The sequence below is a fragment of the Pungitius pungitius genome, chromosome 19, assembly GCF_949316345.1.
Source record: "Pungitius pungitius chromosome 19, fPunPun2.1, whole genome shotgun sequence".
In the NCBI taxonomy this organism is placed as follows: domain Eukaryota; kingdom Metazoa; phylum Chordata; class Actinopteri; order Perciformes; family Gasterosteidae; genus Pungitius; species Pungitius pungitius.
The window spans coordinates 15,213,558-15,235,727 of NC_084918.1; the positions used below are offsets into that span (position 1 = coordinate 15,213,558).

The 22,170-nt window shown below is 47.1% G+C and overlaps 1 protein-coding gene and 1 long non-coding RNA gene across 3 annotated transcripts in view; both read right to left on the minus strand.

Annotated features, from left to right (window-relative positions):
* Window positions 1–3,254: 3,254 nt before the first annotated feature.
* Window positions 3,255–5,674, minus strand: LOC119198737 (uncharacterized). 2 transcript variants are annotated; one of them, XR_005114552.2, is made up of 3 exons: window positions 5,647–5,674; window positions 5,094–5,238; window positions 3,255–4,154 (listed from the first exon to the last, which is right to left on the minus strand). It is a non-coding gene; the product is annotated as an uncharacterized LOC119198737 (long non-coding RNA). The 2 variants fall into 2 exon arrangements; XR_005114553.2 differs by having other exon boundaries at window positions 5,087–5,238.
* A 1,239-nt stretch (window positions 5,675–6,913) lies between these two features.
* The window catches only part of reck (reversion-inducing-cysteine-rich protein with kazal motifs), a 28,863-nt gene continuing 13,606 nt past the window's right edge, over window positions 6,914–22,170 (minus strand). Inside the window, exons 8-21 of the mRNA XM_062559158.1 lie at window positions 21,923–22,120; window positions 21,356–21,620; window positions 21,100–21,273; window positions 17,501–17,713; window positions 16,945–17,081; window positions 16,598–16,741; window positions 16,328–16,516; window positions 16,118–16,240; window positions 15,700–15,871; window positions 15,035–15,224; window positions 14,717–14,927; window positions 14,561–14,634; window positions 12,812–12,967; window positions 6,914–9,891 (exon numbers count right to left, since the gene is read on the minus strand). Coding sequence (XP_062415142.1) covers window positions 9,667–9,891; window positions 12,812–12,967; window positions 14,561–14,634; window positions 14,717–14,927; window positions 15,035–15,224; window positions 15,700–15,871; window positions 16,118–16,240; window positions 16,328–16,516; window positions 16,598–16,741; window positions 16,945–17,081; window positions 17,501–17,713; window positions 21,100–21,273; window positions 21,356–21,620; window positions 21,923–22,120 — 2,471 coding nt within the window. The 3' untranslated portion in view covers window positions 6,914–9,666. The remainder of the gene's footprint in view (window positions 9,892–12,811; window positions 12,968–14,560; window positions 14,635–14,716; window positions 14,928–15,034; window positions 15,225–15,699; window positions 15,872–16,117; window positions 16,241–16,327; window positions 16,517–16,597; window positions 16,742–16,944; window positions 17,082–17,500; window positions 17,714–21,099; window positions 21,274–21,355; window positions 21,621–21,922; window positions 22,121–22,170) is intronic.

Consider the following 22,170-nt stretch of genomic DNA (forward strand, 5'->3'; position numbering starts at 1 on the left):
TTGCATTTTAATTGCATAAATATTTGACCTGAGAACAGTGAGAAGTAATTTTTTTCACATGGATTTTTATTTTTGTTCAACCACGTGGACTTAGTTACCCTGGTCCTTAAAGGACATCTGGTGCAGTGTGGGTTGGGTGTGGGTCCTTGTACGTCCACGCTAGCTGCTAATTGTGTTGCGTTGAGGTGATACTTGAGGCTCGATGTGAATTCCTTGTTGCACGGCTTGCACACAACCACGCTCTTATCGACGCTTCCATCCGTGTGTTTATTATAATAAGATTTCCCATTCACGGGGCCACCCACCCACCTTTTTGACGGGAGAGAAGGCCGGATGAGTCAGTAAAGATGAGCAGATGTGTCTCATTCAGTGGTCACACTGACATGAAACTTCTCATGGTCAGAGAGGGCATTTTTCAAGACAATCACATGTTTGTCTACTTCAGGGCATCCTGTGGACAACCTTAAACTGACAGTCTGGCACAGGGTGTAGATTTGTTTACCCTTTTTAGTGCATCCACCCTCCAATTCTCTGTTACATTCAAATTCAACTCACTTGTGCCTTTACCAATGCAGGAAGGATGAATAGCATTTGAAGGTTGCGGGTTTGAGCCTTTGGCTTTACTTCAGGTTTGAGTAGCAATCTCAAGGTTAAATACAACAAACAAAGGGTTGGTTAGTGTGTGGTGAATTAGCACGGCGGAAGAGCTGCTGCCACAAGCCTGCACTGCATTTGAAGGTTGCGGGTTCAAGCCCAGTCTTGGGTTTGAGCCTTTGGCTTTACTTCAGGTTGGAGTAGCAATCTCAAGGTTAAATACAACAAACAAAGGGTTGGTTAGTGTGTGGTGAATTAGCACGGCGGAAGAGCTGCTGCCACAAGCCTGCACTGCATTTGAAGGTTGCGGGTTCAAGCCCAGTCTTGGGTTTGAGCCTTTGGCTTTACTTCAGGTTGGAGTAGCAATCTCAAGGTTAAATACAACAAACAAAGGGTTGGTTAGTGTGTGGTGAATTAGCACGGCGGAAGAGCTGCTGCCACAAGCCTGCACTGCATTTGAAGGTTGCGGGTTCAAGCCCAGTCTTGGGTTTGAGCCTTTGGCTTTACTTCAGGTTGGAGTAGCAATCTCAAGGTTAAATACAACAAACAAAGGGTTTGTTAGTGTGTGGTGAATTAGCACGGCGGAAGAGCTGCTGCCACAATCCTGCACTGCATTTGAAGGTTGGGGGTTCAAGCTCAGTCTTGGGTTTGAGCCTTTGGCTTTACTTCAGGTTGGAGTAGCAATCTCAAGGTTAAATACAACAAACAAAGGGTTGGTTAGTGTGTGGTGAATTAGCACGGCGGAAGAGCTGCTGCCACAAGCCTGCACTGCATTTGAAGGTTGCGGGTTCAAGCCCAGTCTTGGGTTTGAGCCTTTGGCTTTACTTCAGGTTGGAGTAGCAATCTCAAGGTTAAATACAACAAACAAAGGGTTGGTTAGTGTGTGGTGAATTAGCACGGCGGAAGAGCTGCTGCCACAAGCCTGCACTGCATTTGAAGGTTGCGGGTTCAAGCCCAGTCTTGGGTTTGAGCCTTTGGCTTTACTTCAGGTTGGAGTAGCAATCTCAAGGTTAAATACAACAAACAAAGGGTTGGTTAGTGTGTGGTGAATTAGCACAGCGGAAGAGCTGCTCCCACAATCCTGCACTGCATTTGAAGGTTGCAGGTTCAAGCCCAGTCTTGGGTTTGAGCCTTTGGCTTTACTTCAGGTTTGAGTAGCATTCTCAAGGTTAAATACAACAAACAAAGGGTCGGTTAGTGTGTGGTGAAGTAGCACAGCGGAAGAGCTGCTGACATTAGCCCCTGCACTGCACTTGAATGTTGTGGGTTCAAGCCCAGATGTGGAAATAGCATTTAAAAAGAGTTTTGAGGTTTAGCTCACATGCTCAAGGTTAAATAGGAGAATCAAAGTTGCCAAAATGTGACCAGGACTGGTAGTGTAGGGGTGCAAGCTAGAGCCCAGAAGCCTCTGTGCGCACCGCCAGTGGGTTCAAATCCCGCTCGTGCCAAGTCTTGAGGACACTACCGCGGAGGTAGTAGTGGGGGCATTGTCCCCACTGGTTGTTTCAGAGAAGTGAACCCTAGGGGTTATGCAGAAACACAAGGCGCGTTCTCTTGAGTTATGATGGCATTGTCAAGAATGATGGAAGAATCTTTTGAATGATGAATTGAATTTGATGTTAATTGCTTTGCTTTAGCCTTTTAGCACTTATTAGCCATGCTACGTAGCCTATATGGTTCCACCTTTTTGACGGGAGAGAAGGCCGGATGAGTCAGTAAAGATGAGCAGATGTGTCTCATTCAGTGGTCACAGCCTCTGAGCGCACACCTAGGCTTCACCTATTGACGTGGCACTATGTCACTTCTTTAATGTAATGTGTCACCCAGCAGACTTTTGCCAGAGGGAAGAAGGGAACTCTGGGAACCGGCAACATTGAATGTTGCTCATTTGCCAAGACTATTCTTAGTCAAAGCGGGTAGAAATGTGTCCTTAATTTTCCGTTTTAAGGTAAAAAGATCAAAACCACTGTCAGTAACTTCATAAAACTCCTCCATCCATTTCTTTTTTTTGATGACGCTGTCCCCACCCCCCTCGCTGACGTAAGCGCGAGCCCCAAATCCTCATTGAAGGCTCGATTTTCGGAAAAAAAAGTTTTAACATGAGAGTCAACGGGAGAATGCTTGGGCAATTTTCCACGTCAATGAGAGTCGGGACTCCATTTGAAACGTGACCTGAATCTGACCAATTTGATTGGACAATGACAGATAATATGTCTAGAACAATCGCCCCTATACACCATCCGCCCCTGGTGGTAGTGTTAAAATGTCCTTTTTGTTTAGGGACGTTGCCTCCGTCGATAGAGTGCGGGCCCATTATTGTGATGAATTTAAAAGCCTTTTTGTTTTCCTCCTAGAGTGGAGTGACATTTTGTTTGATCATTTTTATAGCCACACTTCTTCCTTACCTATGTTATCTGAAGTGTGTCCTAGATAACGTACATAGCCCGCATTTATTTACTCCACCTTGTAGGTCCACCGTCTTACCAATAAAGACTACCTCACTGCGCCTGTGTCCTGTTTTCTGCCCTGACAAAAATTAGGTTTAATATATTCTTCATGTCACAAAGACACACTTTTACTAACAAAATAAAGCCAGTCAATATCACACTGTTTGGTGAAAAGTGAAACCCGTAAGACAAATAAAAGAAGGTACATATTGTTTTTATTTTGTGCAAATTGGTAAAATAAACATTCTTTTGCATCCCAAAATATGCCAAATAAGATAAAATAACATTATATAATTATATTAGGTCACGTATGTTATAATATATAATATAATTTATATTAAAATACAGACAGACCAAATTCTAAAAGGGTCATATTACATTAAATTAAATTAAATTGAAATAAAACTGAAACAGCCCAACAGGACCACTGGTAGAAACCTTCCACTTCGGAGGTAGGTTTATATGAGAGAGACAACTTTGTGGGATTTTATTACATAGCTGTGATGTAATATCATTGGTTTAATTAAGATGTAATAAAAATAAACGGGGGGTGAAATGGCTGGAACAGATGTCCAACAGGTGTCCACAATGCCGTAGCATCGAGGCTGTCATCTATGGTCACCTTGAATTAAAACCAGGACCAATAACATTGGTCTCTTGTTTTTTTTTTAAGCAGAAAGGGGCATTGATCTGATACGATGCCAGGCCGCTGTTCCAATGCTCATTTCCTAAAAGGGCAGAATCAAATTAAATATATAAAGTAGAAAAACTCCAACGTATACGGCTTTTCCCCACATTAATGAGCAGAAACATCTGTGCTGCGGATATGAACAGCTGTCTGTGTAGTTTCATTTCAGACTAGAAGTAGAATATGTATGAAGAAAAGGCTTTAACCGCGCTGATCCTCTCTCAATTTCCTCCTTTCTCTCCTCTCTGTACCTTGACTCTCCGTCCTCTGTGATATTGAGGGATGTTTGTGCAACAGATGGCGTCCTGGAGGAACAAGCGGCTCCTGACGGGACGGGTTGGATGCGCCGGTCCCATCAACGCTCACAGAAGGGCGGGCCGCCACCTCGCCCCAGTCATGTGCCCCAGATAACGGCTCGCAGGCGGCTAGAGGAGGAAGGGAAGACACGAGTCGCACATGATGAAGGAAGAGGAAGAATCAGAAGGTGAAGCTGTGGCTAGCCCACTGGGAGATCCATTCATGCCAGCAGAGAGGGGGGGGGGGGGGGGGGGGGCACTGAAGGTGCATCGAGTCGTCCATTCTGTCTTCTTCTGGAAAGCCAATTGAGAACTGTGTTTGTATTGGCTACTACAGGCCTGGATGGCTTACTAAGTCCAGAGTGAAGTCTGACAAAACCTAGAAGAGCTCATAGGACACGTGTATCAACCCCCTCCCCCCTTTACTCTTTTGAGCTACCCCAGAGCCCACTGCCCTCCATTAAAAAAAAAAAGATCGCTTTTGAGAAACATAGATGGAATTTTAGAGTGAAGTAGACAAGACGGGTCTTCAAAACGTTGCTGAAGGAATCATCCGGAACGTCAAACCAATTCAGCATTAAACGTTTGAAGGATGGAGATAAATGCTGAAGCTAGATTACAGTGTAAAAGAGCAGAATGTTTACTCTTTTCTGTCACTTTAAAACTAATCCTATTAATAGACCCATGATTGACAAGCCCTCAAGCTGTACTGAACACTACAGTGACTCACTATCGCAGAAAAAAAAAAGGTACATGTATTTCCCTGGAGCCACCAGAAGGAAATCGGGTTCTGCCAATTTCGGATTCAGAAAAATGACATTGTGTTATATTCTGCTGCCCTGTTCTACATCTCCTGCAAGAGGAAATGAATGTGTTACATTGGGGGTTGATGTTTTCCACAAATTGTGTTCTTGTCCTTGTGGAAGAAGCCTCTGAAACAATCAATTGTTACTATTATGAAGAAAAACGCCTACATACCAAAATCAGAAATGTATAATTAAAAATCCATAAACCCTCATTTCCTTAAAACATCAAAAACATTATACAAGACTTAAACTCACATCTTACAATTATATGATGACCTGAGGGAAGTAAAAGTTCTTCGGCTGGCAGGTTAAAGACTGTTTGTTTGGCTTCATGGCTCCACTGGTCTTTGTGCTTTTTGCGTCCTGACGTAACAGACAGACACACGACACAGAGCGTCCTTGTGTGCCTGCGAACAGGAGGAGAAAGCAACAGCAGGTTATTTGTGGTTGCTGCTACAGCGTGAAAGCCAAGGCCCAAGACAAGGCCACGGTGAAGCTGGAACATGAACAGCTCGGTCCTCCAGCTACTGATTAGACTTTTAGTGACTCTTCCATTCACTGAATTCATTCAAATAGAGAGAGGGAGGTTTTTTTTCATCTTAAACCAATAGAAATGTGTGTTACTATCAGCTCACAGTCTCCTGATGCCGAGGACATTGATTGTATGGAATGGAGATGAAATGAACCATGTTCACCCCGATAACCCAAACAAAATGTATTAATCCCCTGGTTCTTTTCTAAATTGAGCAAACAAATGAATATTTATTTATTTCAATAGTTTAAATGAATGAAAATAACTTTTGAAATTACCGCACCTGTGGCGTTGTCGTGAAGGGCGTGGACCCAAGCGCAGCACAGAGGAGTCACAGGGAGGTCTTAGGGAGCAAGAATTGATTTATTCTACAGAAAAAAACAAAAGGGTGCAGAGAACAGGTCTTAGTCAGGAGCGGGGAGTCCTCTAAATAAGGCCAGTCAGCAGGCGAGTCGGGTCCCGGTACTCTAAGACAAAAGATCGGACAGGTAAGTAACAGCGTCTAATTGGAATAAAGGACCAGATGGTCTGTACGTATAAAAAGCGCTCTTCAATAATTACCAAACATAACCTACAGACCAACCTGAACAGGTGACAGGAAACAATGACGCGACAAGGGACAACAGGCACACAGGCTTAAATACACGAGGGAGGTGCAGGTGATTGGACACAGGTGGAAGCAATCAGGCAATCACAGGACAAGCCAGGAAGTGAAGTTACCCAGGGACACAAAAGACATGAAAACTACAAAATAAAACAGGAAGCAGAAACAAACCGTGACAGAACCCCCCCCCCCCCCCCCCCCCCTCAAGGACCGAATTCCAGACGGTCCTAAAGGGAGCAGAACCAGGGAAAATCAGACAAGGGGAGGGAGGGTGGGGACCTGGGCCGCCCGGGGAACTGAGTCGGGCCGTCGACGGGCTTCAGTGTCTCCGCAGGCTGAGGTCTGAGGGGTGAAGAGTTCACATATCGTGCACGCGTTATCTTTGTATGACCTTCGTGGTGCCGCTCCCCAGCAGCAGGTTTTAATTTATATAAGATGTTCAAAAAGCATAATATCCACCCATCGCGCCCTATCACCCCCAAGGCTGCGTTTTCTCCCCTCTGCTCCCTGTACACGAACAGTTGCGTCACCTGTCCGTCAAGCTCCCGAAGTTTGCGGATGACACCACCCTCATTGGACTGACGGAGAGGGGGATCGGCTGCAATGTGTCGCCTCTCCAGGACTCGGTTTGTCATGATGCCAAAATTATGACTTCAATACTTTATCTGCAAAAATATTACGATACCTGATACTTTTTAATACGATACCAGAAATAAGATACTGGAATATTTATCTATGATAGTAATAAATAAAACATCTGTAAGGTTCCCTTTTGTACCAGCTTGTTCCTGCCCAGCTTTTTGAACACTTAACAAATACATGGCAACCACCACAAACAATGGGTCGGCATACATCACCCCTGTTGAGCTGGAAATATTATCTCCAAGCTTCTGAAAATGTCTCATAGCAGTTTGGGATGACACACACAGTAAAAACACACTCTTGGTTGTGACATTGCTTTTATATTTCATAAAATATGCATTTTGCTGACATTCTTCCATTTTTTAAAAAAAGTTCATGGCACACAGTGATGAAGCAAATACAAAAATACTTGACAATTCGGTAAAAGGAATCGAACACGATATAAGGTAAAATCCGACATGGGGGTTTAGATTCTCGCCGGCCCGAAGGTTCACATGATGAAGAAGGCTGATTGGTTCGGTTTAACTCCACTACTCCACACCTACGTACTTGGTATTAAAAAGCTAAAGACTGCTAACGGGTCCCTCAGCTTCCAGTGGGCTGCCTCGTCAGCAGTAAGACACAGATTTAAAAAAAACACGCCCCATGAAGAGTTGAACTTTTGGGTAACTTCCCTGATTTCTTTCATTTGAGCATGACATAAAGCCATAGATATCTGTGGAGGGGGACACCCAGCTGAGCTTACAGAATGGAAGTGACAATGAGCTCAGCTCTGTCCAAAGAAAAAACACAAGATATTCCATGAATCTACCCTGTGATAGTAACGCAATGCTTTTAAGTTTATTATTATTTATTCATCAGTTTTTGTCTGGTATATGTGGTTTTAGCTTGATTGGAATCATCAGAGAGCACTTTATAACCATGATATCATACATGTTACCCTCAAATAGATTATTGCGATGCTTCAAGAGGTTTGTTGACTTAATGCGAGTTAGCCGCAGACATGAGAATGACAAGCTAACCAGCTGAGCTAATGTTAGTTAGCTAGCAAGCTGTTTACCAACATATAGGCCCCAAAAGCCTCACCTCTAAAACCCCAAATGAACATACTATTAAGTTATTCATTAGTAAGCTTTAGTTTGTGTTTGTGTACAAGTGTTTGTACGGGTACTTTAGACTTTTGGACAGAGTCAAGGAAGCTTGCATGCTTCCAGTATGTAGGCTAAGCTAAGCTAAGCTAACCACATCCAGACACTAGCGTTGCGCTCTGCATTAACATTGGATTTTTCAGCAAATGGACAATTTCACTTTAAGAAAGAAGGCACTTTTCCCAAAAATGCAGAACAATTCTTCCATCTGAGAAATAATGAATCAGGAGCAGAAAACGTAGACTTTTACAACCTCAGTCAACTTTTTCTAAAGCATCATTAAATCAAGACACTGAAGAGACATACAGTATTAAAAAAGTAACCAAATTCATGTTGACTCCAAAGGACATACAACTTAGAAATAACAATATTAATATTAATAATAATAATAATGATAATACAAATTCTCCGCTACAGAGCTGCCTAGCACAGTAATACTGTTAGAGGGGGCGACACATTGTGCTACACAGGCAGAACACGTAGAGACGGGACATCACACACTGTAGTACATTCTGGAGTAAAACACACTTCATAAATGTCATCATGCAATAAAGAATAACTGCTATTTGTAAAAAGAAAAATATGGCACATAGGTGATAGTCATCTCAACCAGTTATCACAAATACATCAAATTAAGAGACATTTCTTAACATATATAACGTTATTGCATTTTTCATTATTACTTCATATAAGACACTAAAGTGGGCTAGCTGATTGTCATTGTGTCATTAAATGGCTTCTGGTTGGTACAGACAGGAAGCGTCCCTTTCAACGCGCGTCACAGCTACTGGCCTCGTTCAGAGGGCCTCTGGGACACGATGGCACCTCATCACTGGTGGCACCCATGAGACACTCCATCGCGGGAGACTTCGTTAGCGGGTGCCCCTCTGATAGAAGGGTAGTTATTGACACTAATATCATGCAGATCATTCTTTGGGTTTGACACAGGGACGAAAAATGAAAGGCCTGAGTTTGTTGAACCCCTTCTGAGGACTCTTTGTAGACTTTATCTCTTGTGATACTTGTCATCGGATCTCATAATCTTCAATAACGGTTGGCTAATACACTACGTTGCTAACGCTCATGCACTAACATTGAATGCCCATCCTATTACATGTTACAGTCCATGAGCATGGCACTAACGCTGCTGAGGTGGGTTTGAAAGAACTAGGTCCATGTACACGCAGTATGTGCTGTGGTCCCCCTGTGATGCTGATCAGACTCCATCTAATACCTGGATCCCACCGAGGGTCGACTCACACCATTCTTCATGTGTGAAAGTGTGTGTGTGCGGCGGATTGGAATGCTGGGTAATTTGTCAAACAGATGTGCTTGCGGACAAGGATGTTTTGTCCTCGTCTGTCTCTGAATCCCTAATCGGACACACACACACACACACACACACACACGCACACACACACACACACACAGGGTATGTAAGGACATTTACATCGACGCTTAGCAGCTTTCAGAGGGGAGAGCCTGCTGCTAAGTCTGACGATTAAACACTGCTGGTATTAAGTCAAAAGCTTTTTAAGGTCACACACACACACACACACACACACACACACACACACACACACACACACACACACACACACACACACACACACACACACACACACACACACACACGCACACGCACACACAACACAGCCACACACTTCACTGGAGGGGAAACCCAGTGAGGAACTCTACCCACTGAATAATACTGTTCATACAAAGCTTTCCACCATAATAGCTTTTCCGACGGCCTTGATTGCTTGACACGCAGCTGAGTCATCAGGAATGATTGACGCGGGCGCTCCTTCCGGGTCCGGGGCCACCCGAACGCCCTCGGGGGTGGAGGAGGGAGGGGAGGGGAGGGGAGGGCAGGAGGTGCACTTTGGAACACTCACGAGGAGCCGGGTTAAACCTGGCGGAGGACAGGCGCTGCGGCGATGACGAGCGACGCCAGGAGGAGGCACGGGCCCGGGTGCAGGGGGGAGGGCGGGGCGCCCCCGGAGGAGAGGACGTAGGAGGTCTGGATCTCGGACGCCAGGAAGGCGGAGAGGGGGACGTGGGACACCAGCGTGGGGCTGGCGTAGTTGATCAGGGCGTCGATCTTCTCGGCCTCCTTGCTGCAGGCCTCGATCTGGAAAGGGAAGAGAGAAGAGTGATCACAGCAGCCGGGGCGTCACCTCTTCACGGGCTCTGGAACACTGCAGACGAGTGTTGGGGGCTTATGAGACGCAGTGTAACGTGTGGTTTTAGTCGCCTCATTTGGGAATTTAGACTTTTCCCATCGGGACTTCCTTGTCCATCGACACGACTGTAACATTTTTAGGCAACTAAAGTGTCTCACACGGGTCCCCCCCCCCCCCCCCCCCTGTGATGTCCCGGGTGAGTCCCAGCTGAGTCCTCGCTTGGTCTGTGACATCTGAAGACAGAATTTAAATTGGTAAAACCTTGATTGTGCAATCGATGGGGAGCCATTGGGTGCTTTTGTGTGAGGAGCTTTGTTCATTCCCAGAGCCGCATTCAAGCAGCACAGCGGGCTGCAAAGTGAAGCGTGCAGTGCTCAGATGTGGAGACTTTGTTTTGCCTCGACCTCCATCAGCTAGGGAATGGAAATGGCTTTACTTCTCAAACAATGCTGTTGCCTAGTAACAGCGAACTCTAAAAGCCACCAGAAGAAGCTTCGTATAACCCTTGAAAGGCTTTTTTTTCCCTCCTGACTTCTGTGTACATCCAGTGACATTTTGCCATTCGAGGCAGACGTCATTCTTCTGCTTTTCTCTAATCCTTTTGTTGCCAAAAAGGTTGAAATGTATTACATCTTTTGAGTCTTTGTCACTGTAGCACAACAGATTATATAATGCCTCCAGTTCCCTTTACTCTTCATCGGATCTTCCCCGAAGTCTGTCTGACTTAGCGCCATGAATCTTTAAAGTATGAGAGTATAAATTATTCAATATAGAGCCTCCAGCCTGGGCTCATTAGTTGAGGGAGACTGAGAAGAAAAAGAGGATGGAGGTTTGGGGTTTCATTTCATGACACTTTGCATAATTCACTGTCTAAGGATGTTCATGTTTATTAATGGAACGTTTAAATCCATTTAAAAATCAAACAAAAAAGGACAAATGTTGTTGTCCTTTAAAAAGCATGACAGTGGGATCTGAAGTGTAATGGTCCAACAAAGATGTCACATGGTTGTGGGGCTAAATGAAGGGGACTATGTTGGGTTTCAATAATACTTTTGACTGAGAGATAAAGGCGGGAAATAAACATCAAAGCCTCTAAACCACCGAGCTTATTTCACACACTCTTCCCCGTTTAGATCAACATCACTTTCATTCATGAGGTCAAACCTTGAGCTAAAAAAAGACAACTGAATTATATCATTATATAATCTGTGCTGTCATACCTGTAAAATCATCCCACAGGCCACGATGGTCCCTGCAATGATTCTATTTCTGTGCTTCAGAAATGACTGAATGGGTCACATGTCGGTCAAACATTTCACCTGCATCGTTTACAGCGCTGTTGTTCCTGCTGGTGACCACCGTGGGTGGACAACCTGTCACTCACAAACTCACGTTTACTGAGGGAATGAATCAAGCACAAAGTACAGTCATTTTCTCATAGACTTCTATATGAACAGAGAAGTCGCCCCCTGGTGGTCAGGAGTGAGAAGTAGAGTCATTTTCTCAGTCTGATGTTTCCTTGTTTACGATGTTGTTGACTTGTGAAAACAGTTCAAAATTCAAAAACAATATCCTGAGAAAGAAAAACATTCTGTCCTTGATGTAGATATTCATTGAGTTCTTCTCACATTTGACCTTTGAACCTGGAATGTGAATCTTCTTCTATCCCAGTCTCTCTGTGGCTGCTTCATCGTCCCATCACTCAGTGTCGGTGTCTCTGTGCAGTGTGTCGGCTGCTTTTGGGCATGGACTCATCCTGCTCTAAGATTAGATCCTCTTTAAACAGCAGCCTGGAGACACCTCGGCTCCACACAGATGCACACACAAATCTGTCCTTCGAACGACCTCAAACCATTTCCTGTCAGTATGTGACATCCATGTCATTTACAGTTACACTCCCTTATGATCCTGAATACGTCTCTAAGGCCATATGAACAAAAGCTGCTGTCAATGTGCATGTTGCTGCTGACTGAAACTCTTTGTCTGCAGGGGAGCAGCAAAAGGGCAGAGAGAGACCTGTTGATATGATGTGATCCCAGCCCCCCATGGCTCTGACAGTTCACAAGCTTCTCTCACAAAGAGGCACCTTTCGACAGTAACTGAATGAGACTTCTAGACCATTCGTTCTAAACCCCCTGTAGTGTTCACCACTGTGAACTCCTTCCCTTTCCTGGGCTCCATCATCACCCAGGACCTCAAGAGGGAGCTGAACATCAGCTACAGCAGCAAAAAGGCTCAGCAGAGGTTGTTCTTCTCATCCGGCAGGAGGCTGAGGTCCATGAGGACCAAGACCTCCAGGCACAATAACAGTTTCTTCCCGTCTGCAGTCCCCCCCTGACTGACTCTCACTCATATGTACATACACTTTGTCACTATCTCTTGGCTGGTGCACTTTACTTTTTATTTTTAACTTAAATAAACCATAGGTTTAGATTACTCGATTACTTATATTTTCATCTTATTCCTGCACTACGTTGTCTGTTGTCGTACTGTCTGCTGTCATGCACCAACCGCCAAGTCAAATTCCACTATGTCTGACATGTGATGGCAATAAATGGTTCCTGATTCCTCCACCTGCACAGTTCCATCTCATCTGGACGAGTACCTTCAACGTTCAGGCTGCAGCAGCACGAGGTGACATCCACAGACGGAAGCAACTGGACCTTAAGAGCCCTCATGAATGATGTCATCATCATGCACCCAGTGATAGGGCCCGGCGTGACGCATATTCCATCAGTCAAAACAATGAACACGTTCTTTTTTAATGTTAAATTATTAAAAGGGACTTTTTGACCAGTTACTCTACCAAAATAAGAGTCACTATGATGACATAAGAGTTGTTTTGAGTACGGTATGGGTGTGTGTTACCTGCAGGGGGGTCGGCTGCTGCTCCACTGGAGCGATGAGGACCACCAGCTGGTGGTCGATGCTCAGGTAGCCGAAGACGTCGCACTGCGGCACCGACACGTGCAGACGCAGGATCTGCAGGACGTCGTGGACCGTCACCGGCTGGTTCTTGTTCAGCTGCACCCGGGGGGTCAAAGGTCAAACAGAGGGGGAGGGCTCAGACAGAGTTTTCAAATGCTGCATGATGGGTTCATTGCATCCAAAAGTGCAACCAGGAAAAGGCCTTTAGAGGTAGTAGTAGTAGTAATATCTCATCACCTGTGGCACGCAATCATTTTAACGACTTCCTTTCACATTTATTACAAAAAGCTATAAAATACTTAAAATAATTTAACACTTTTAACAAATATTTTGAGAACAAAGCCATAATAGTTTAAGTATTCAGACATAAATTATGCATATCTATACAGTGAATTGTTTTCGTTTCAGCCACCATAATATTAATCTTTCGTTACTATTATTTGCTCATTAATGTGTCTATAAACCTTTTTGAAAACTTCCTTTAAAAAAAAATCCTTTAGCTACTCCATAACATTCATACAATGATCCATAAAGTGGCCGTCTCAGCCCGTCCACTGGTAATAAGACTTGATGAAGAGGCGTGGGGGGGGGGAGCACGACCTGAATACCAAAAGTGAACCAAAGTGATGGGATAATAAAGACTGTATGAGGCATGTGATGGTGTGTGAGGCTGTATTTACATGAGGTGCTTGAATACGTTCAGAATCTAAGGTGAACATGGCAGAACGTTGACCCCAACTCAAGTGTGTAGAATGTGTGTAGATCCAGTGTTTGACCCTTCTGGACCACCGTAGCAACATAAGCTAAAAATGGGTCACTGTAGCATGCAATAAATAGGACATACTTATTACACTGGCCCGTCAAATTAAAACATGAAATGTATCACCGTCCAGTGGGTAAAATGATAAAAGGTAGTGAAATGGACCAAGTGGTGTTACAGTAGTGGCTGGTTGCACAGTTCATGGAAGCCCTCACACCATGAGCCTGTGGATTACAGCCTAAAGGGGCTTTTTAGTATGATTTAACTCATTAGACATCATCAGGTGCAGATCTACTGGTCTGTTAGGGTCACGGGTCATCAGCCTATGACTATGTATCTCTAACAATGAACAGGAGTTTTCATATTGTCATAGAAGGGGCTTACACTAGGGGTGGCCAATAGGCCGCCAGCAGCAGCTAAAGGAAAACCTGGTGCTGCTGAATATCCTTGATTACTAACGGACACATTTCATTTCATTCAAAAGCAACCCTGGCTGACTCCAATCAGTGCAAGTCATCGAGCCCTCGCACCTTCCGCCCTGCTGTGTGAAAAATGAAATAAAAGGATGGCAAAAAGGGAAGTAGGTTGGAAGTCGACACTGCGTGGTGTGACGCGGTGTGGCTGGGCTTCCCCTCTGCAAAGGGGACACAATATAGGACTTGTCTGTGGTTTGTTCTCGCCTCTCAGTAAGGCGGCAGACACACCTATCAGGTAATGACCAAGAATGTCATTACCTGATAGGTGAGAGGCTTTCCTTCACTGGCCACAGAAGGCCCACAGTAGGTGTGTACTGGTCCTTCAGTAGCCACGCTGCCTCTACACCTGAAGGCACCCTGTCCACTGTGCACTCTGTGGCTCCACCTGCTGGTGCAGTCACACCTGTGACCAGCCGCAAGAACACGTTTGACCCTCGGTTTGAACAAGCGTACCTTAGAGAAAGTGTTCATCTGGTCTTTGTTCCACAGAATCTGCAGCATGCTGGCACATATCGGACAGCAGGCCCCTGAGAAGAGGTCAAAGGTCAAGGGTTAATAACTACGGGCAGTTGACAGAAGAGTCTGCAGCGTGCGGTCTTCCTGCCTCACCGGGCGGGGTGACGGGCTGGCAGCCCGGTGCGGACAGGGGGGGGCAGGGAATCCCGCTGCACGCCGAGTAAGGGGCCGCGTCCGACACGGCCCCCACGGCGTGACAGGGGCCCTCGTAGTCCAGGGCCACGCGGTCGGCGAAGGCGTCGCACGCGGTGCTGTAGGTCTCCCCGTTGTGGCCACAGACCTGGCGAGGCTTCCGGCACGCCTCCTGAGAGCAGAGCACAGCGAGCAGACGCCCCCCCACCCCGTCAGTATCAGCCCCCTCACCACAGGTAGGACGAGTAGGGCACCGATCGGGCAGCCCGTGTGACCCACCTGGCAGGGACCCATGTAGGCCAGCGTTTTGCCGGCCTGCAGCAGCTGGCAGCGGCTGGCGTGGACCAGGCCGTCCGTGTCACAGGCCGGCTCCACGCGGCCCCTGTCGCAGGCCGCCGGGCGCCCGGCGCACTCGTACTGCAGGCAGTCCGACGAGTCGCTCAGGCACACGCCGTACTTTGGGATGCACCTGGAAACACACACACACAGAAAATAATGTGTCACCTGAGTGTGCTGGGTGTTTTAAATCTGATCTTTGATCACCTGCTACGCTGGAGGATCACAGACCTCTCATGAAAGTCTCTTATGCACAATTGTGCTTAGTCATGTGACATTTTGTACTCCCAGATTTTAAACAATACGGTGTATTGACACATAGTATATGTCAAAAAAGAAGAATTTTGATGAGTCAGCTGAGTCACCTCTCATGACCTAACGATGCTTGAGAGAGGAAATGGCGCGTCTTGCTTATTTCTGCATTCTCTCTCCTCACCACCAGGGGGCGACTCCTCTCGAGTCCTACAGAAGTCTATGAGAAGATGACTCTGCTACTCTACTTGGTTTATTCCCTCAGTAAACAACCCACAACCCAACGAGTGACCTCCGGATCACTAAAGAGTACAGTTCCCCCCAGCAGCCTGAAACCTGGGGGGGGCTCCACCTACCTCTGGTTCCTCTGGCAGGGGTTGGCGGCGCAGGGGTTACCGAGGCGACACAGGCCATAGACGAACTGGTGGTCCGTGAAGCCCATGCAGCGGGCCACACAGGCGCTGGGGTACGTCCGTCCGTTAGAGGCGCACACCGGGACGAAGCGGTCCGGACAGTTACAGGGGAGGCCTGAGGGGGGGGGGGGAACACTGATGAAAGTATTCATGGTGTCTTATTTCTCGTGTTCTTGGGCTGCCATGGGGGCGGGTCCAACGTCTGATGAAGTATCAACCAATGAGGGGGGGGGTCTGCTTCAAAATGAAGCCAGAGAGAGCCTGACTGAAAAGACAAATATCGCTGTAGTTCTAAGAATCAACCACTGAGTACTAAACAGAGCACTGTGACGGGGGCACACACACACAAACACACACGGACCGGTGAAGCGGCGGCGCTCCTCCTCCGAGCCGTCCAAGTACAGACATTTGCGGGTGGAGCAGATGATGTCCCCAGCAAAGCAGGAGCAGGTGTGGCAGTCCATCTTGAAGGACGTCCCGTGGCCTGGAAGGGGGGGGGGGGGGAGACAGCATTAGCGCGCGCTACTTTCAAAGACTTCCTCCACTGAGATGCACAGGGGGGGCCGCTCACTCTTTCTCTCCCCGCCCAAGATGCAGGGCTCGTCCGTGTCCACGCAGGGCATCTCTGCACAGTTCTCCAGGCGGCCGCTGGGACCACAGCTGCACACCTCGTGGCATCCCGTCAGTCCGGTCCGGGTCGGCACCTCGATGCGAGCGTCCTGCTGCACCAGGAACTCAGAGGCCTCGCCCAGCTTGCAGCCTGGACACACACACACACACACACACTCGGGTTGACGTGACGAGGGGGGCGGTGTGGCGGCGGGGCGGACGCGGCTCGTACCCGGCACGCAGAGGAACGGCTGGCAGTGGAGTTGGTCCAGGCAGCCCCTCCTGTTGACCTGGCACAAGTGGTTGCTGGGGCAGGGGTTGGGGTTGCAGGGATGGATGACCTCGTCCACGATGCTTTGGCTTAGGGGACTGGGGGCTGTGAAAAGGGGTGGGGTGCAGGCGATGGGTAGACAACGACTGTTAGGTAAGATGTCAGTAATGTGTCTCTTCTGCGGAGTGCTGCCCTCTGGTGGCCACTACTCAGTTCACTTGAGCTTTAGGAGGCTGTATGGTTGTAACATCTCACACGCAGTAGTAATCGTAGTAGTGCCATGTTGAGAGAATGACGTGGCGACTCACTGAGGTACTTGTGGAGGGGGATGCAGCGTTCAGGGTCGTCAATGGGAGACAGCAGCTCACAGATCCTCTCTGGAGTCTGTCCTTCGTGGAAGCGCTTCCTGTCCCCGCACTGCGTCAGGATGTCCAAGCAGTCCGACCTGGAGAGAGAGAAAAGACAATAAACCCACATAAAGCACAACTTCTATTTCTACACATGCCGGTCCGAGGTCTTTCTTCAGCCGGGGGTCCGAGCGAGACGGCCTACCAGCACCCACACAGCTGGTAGCAGGTGGACAGCAGTGTGCTATGGACTCTGTAATGTCATTCATGGAAAGTGGGAGACTAATGACTCCAGGCATGACCCAGAGAAGGGGGCGGGGCCTCCTCCTGGTCATCAAACAACAGCTCGATCTCTAATTTCAAGGATTCAGTTGAGCCTCGAGTATTTACACAGTGTCTCTTATGTCTTTGTCTCGTCTTTCTACAACACACAAAATCTGGGTACACACATGGGTACACACATGGCAATCTGGGTAGTCAGTGGCAGGATGTCAGCTGACTTGAATCCTCCACTCACTTGCATATGACGCTCCCTCTGGACTTGCTGTGGCAGGGCTTGATCTGCAGGGAGCAGGCCACGGCCTTCCACATGTCCGGCAGACACTTCCTGATGTCCAGCACCGGGATGTTCATGACCGGCATCTTGATGGTCCCGTTGGACCACAGCTTCATGTCGCTCATGGCTCCCTGGTCCGACTGGACGTTGCAGCTGCGGAACAGCTCTGTCGGCCTGAGGAAGGAGACGGGTGGGGGGGGGGGGGTCAGAGTCCGATCATCCAAACACAGGTACAGAGAAACCCATTAGTTGTCTTCTGACACATTATTCCATCACACGCATATTGATATTCCTTTTTACAGATCTTAATTAATTCTCCCTGATTGTTAACATGTAGGACATTTTTGTACATGGATAAAACCTCCGGTTGTGTCAACTAAAATAAATATGGTTTATTGTCATCATAAACAACACAACAGGTGACATCACAATGTCCACGTCTTGGTTTTAGCCCCACAGTCTGTAGATAGCTTTGAGTATTTAAAGTTATTTATTATTTATCTATTGATACCTTCACAACTACATCAATGATGTGTGATGTAATACGTCATTAAAGAGTTCAATACAATCCTCCTCAACAGAAACAAATACGGTTATTTTACACTATAAAAATATCATATTTTTATGGGAAATAATATAAAATAAAATAAAGTTTTTTTTTATTATGTGCAAAACTGTAAAAATAAAGATATTACCTGTAAATTAACAGTCCAGCTGTAACTGTACATTTAAGTGTTACGCGAATAATGACAATTTTTATTATTTTCCTGAATTACATTAAAAAAATGAAGGTAAAATAACTTTTAAAATTAAAGTGCGAGAACCATAAATTTACAGGAATTTTCCATAACAATTTTACAGAGAATGTATTTTATAGATTTTTTCCTGTAGTTTTACGATGAAACACCTTAAATTTGAATTAAGTTATTTGACCTCCATTTTACGGTTTTTGTTTGGCAGCCGCCAGTCATTTGACCTTCTTTTTTAACATTGTATGTTTTTAAACCCAATAGAAGAAGTAGTCAGCTGGTCGTCTTTAGTAAACGGCTGATTGGCGTGCAGTGAGTGACCTATGAGGAGAAAGTGGTGTGTTCAGGGACCAGCTCATTAGGCTGCGGCCCTAAACACACACCTTGAAACGGCCACTCTGAGGGATGGTCCGCTATAGGAGTGTCCTCAGAAGCAGAGCCCTCTTTGTAGTGTGGGGGGCTGCTTTCTTCTTCCACTGCACCAGGAAGTGTCTTTGATGTCTGATTGGTGGTTTTGGTCTCAAGTGACTCAACTAATTGGTGGCTTAGGCTGTTCGGGTGTGGTTCCATCGTTCCATTTGCTCCTGATGAGGGGTTTCATGCTTTATCTTAAAGCGCCCTGTGTGTGTGTGTGTGTGTGTGAAGCCGTGGATCTCTAACTTTATATAAGTCCCAAAAATGGCCCACTGTGGTTTTCCTGGAAAACGCTCCGATCTGCTGAAGTTGTTCCCAGTAGTTTGGTCTGCAGCGCTCTGGGGCTCATCCAGCCAGGCTTCTGAATCTTCTTTTCCAACTAAACCCTGGTTAAAGTTGACCAGCGACGGACCACACACCTCTGTGTCGTACATGGAGTTTACCTCAGTACAGATATAACCACAGTGGCTGCTTTGTGCATGTTGGAAAACAAATCAGGGTTTACTCCATCGATTTTGCTGTGGTTTCACTTTTAGGAACAGATCGAGAGGTTGGTCAACCAATAACTACACCATTCTGTGGGAGCATTTGTAAAAAGTTTGAACTCATTGCTAAATCAGACTGCAAGTCTAGTAAGTGAGTGGGTCACTGTGCACCAGAAACATCCCGTTTCCACGTCAGGGTCAGCATGCATGTGTTTCTAAGTCTCCATGCTGGTCCCCTCGGGGGGGACAGGCTCAAACCAGCGTCTCCCTGCAGCATCAAAGAGCCTCAAACACAGTTTGTTTGCCTAAACTTCATGAGCTCCATGCCACCATGGACATTTAAGCTTAAGAAAGCACTTTGAGAGAAGGCTGTCGTTTGAGCTTGATCCCCTATAAGAACACAGCTACTACAGTGTTATGAAGAACACCACATGAAAGACACAATGAGATCAAGAACTGAGGATAAGGATGTAGGTCCACCTCCAGTTCACACTCAAACCGCTTGTGTGTCAACAGGTATTGACACACAAATTTGACATAAAGGGGAAAGATCCCAAAAATGTGTTGATCCCGACCTTTCATCTAGCGCCACTATGAGTTCAGCTTCGCAGAGATGTCGACTCGGGTCCGGTTCTAAATATATCTACGCAGTTAGTTAAGCTCATTTTTGTTCTAGTGTGAGGTATCTGCTCCTGTGCCTAATTCTTTTGTAAAAGTGATGCCGATGCTGGTGTGTCTTAAAGCCCGCATGACCTCTACTGGCCACCAGGGGGCGACGGTAGACATCAATGAGAAAATTACTCTACATTCTCCTGATTTATTCCCTCAGTAAACATTGTAAACATGAGTTTATGGTGTCAATCTCTAGTTTCAAGTCTTCTTCAATACAGCATGAAGTTCATCTATTAAGTTATGCTCCATTTAGAGGAAAATAGACCATAGAGGAGGATATGCTTTAGGGATTGACACGTCACCTCCACAGCGTTGTTCAGTATTTAGTTGAAATAAAAGACAGATCTAAGACATTTTTGTGGATACGTTCATTTCAAACAAGCCCACTTTACACTGGCTAAAAGTAACATTCACACAGATAAAGTGAGTTACTGATGCATCCGCTGCTGCTTGTGGTACAATCTGATGCTACCGAGTCACCAGGGGAGCTGTCAGCAAACCTCACTGTAGCATGTTTTAATCTAAATGACATGTGCTGCTCACGAGAGGCCGAGGCTCACTGCTGTGTTTGTGTGTGTGTGTGTATGCTTCGGTTTGTTTTCATGTGTGTGTTTGTGTTAGTGTGACTTTTCCGCGCAGCCTTTGAAGCCCTTCTAGTTGGCCTTTGGCCCCCTCTGTAGACAGTGTGTGTGGTACTGATAACTCTGGGGTCACACTGGGTTCAGTGGAACAATGTCTCTGGTTTCCACTCTCAGCCTCTTTTCGTCTTCCAGCTCTAGAAGATGCATTCCCACACCGCCGAAGGGCCCAACATGGGTGTGATGATGAAGGTCAATATATAAAAATAAAACTTGAGAAACTGTAGCATGTAAATACTCTAAAGAGATAACAATTTGAATTCTTTGCACTGAGAGGCAGAGACTTTGAGACAAAACCAGATATAAGGAAAATTAAAAACCATGCCAATTATTTGCTTTTGCTCTGGTTGTTTTAAGAAAAACAGATCAAAACACCGATCATATCTTAAAATGCTGATGGACTGTGCTATTTTTACTCTTATTTCACTTGCTTCTAAAAGCACCCAGTATTTGGTGACCCTGAAGAACCTGCCCTGGTGCTCCTGTGCTGGGATCCCCGGGGGCGTGTTTCTCTCTGGGTTTCCACCGACATCAGAATCCCTGGACGCCTAAACGTCACGTGACCGGTGAAGGGGCGCCCACCCCCGGGTCGATGGTCTGACCTGTTGTTGAAGTTGGTGCAGTAGGTGAGGTCCTTGCAGCCCAGCTGGCAGGGCTCCCGGACGTCGGCCAGGCAGTTGATGAGCTCCGTCTCCACGGGGTTGTACTCACACAGCTGGTCAAAGTCCTGCCACGTCTGGCTGCCCCAGTTGGTGCTGATCTTCTGGCAGATGTCCCTGTCAGAGAGGAGCACACGGAGACGCGTTTCAGAGCGCCGCTGCGGCCCCCCGCACCCCCGCTCAGCGGCGCGCGCCCTACCTGCACAGGGAGGTGTTGGCCTTGGCGCAGCAGTGCAGCTTGGCGCAGTCCATCTTGGCCGGGTGGGGGGTCTCCTCTTCGGGCGGGGACGGAGGGTGGGCGCTTCCCAGGAAGCACTGCCACATGGGATCCTGAGGGAGGGGCTGCGAGTGGCACTCGCTGATCAGGCCCTCCATGATGTCGTGCTCGGTGCTCATGGTGCGGAGGATGCGGCGGCACGCCACCTGGCAGTGCGTGGCCTCGGCCCGGTCGCAGCAGTACAGACCTGGAGGAGAGGCACGGATCAGCCAACGCATGCAGCTGCCATCGGGACAACAACGGATTGGCCAGACATTCTTTTTCACGAAACTGATTGAATAGTACTAGTATATTTAAAGTAGCCAGTTGAGGTGAAATGCTGCTCCCTATCTGTTAAATCCTACAAAGATATACTGTCATCGCAGTGCCCAGCTAATGCTATTGGATTGGAGGACTGATGCAAGAAACAGTCGCCATGACGCCACACCCAGAGTACCAGGGACCAATGGACACACGCGTGTGTCGGTTGCTAGGCGCCGGGCGACTCACTGTCGATGGGGCTGCGGATGGGGTACGACTGGGTGAAGTTGGTGACGCAGCTGAGCAGCTGGGCGCTGTGGCTGTGGCAGTACTCCCTGACGGCGCTGATCTGGGACCCCGTGGGGGTGGAGTCGGTCCTGAAGATGGCCTGGCAGTACTCCCTGCAGGTGGTGTGGCGCCCTGCATAGCTGCAGCAGGTGGAGCCCACTGCCGCCGCAACACACACACACACACACACACACACGTTGTTGCAGTAA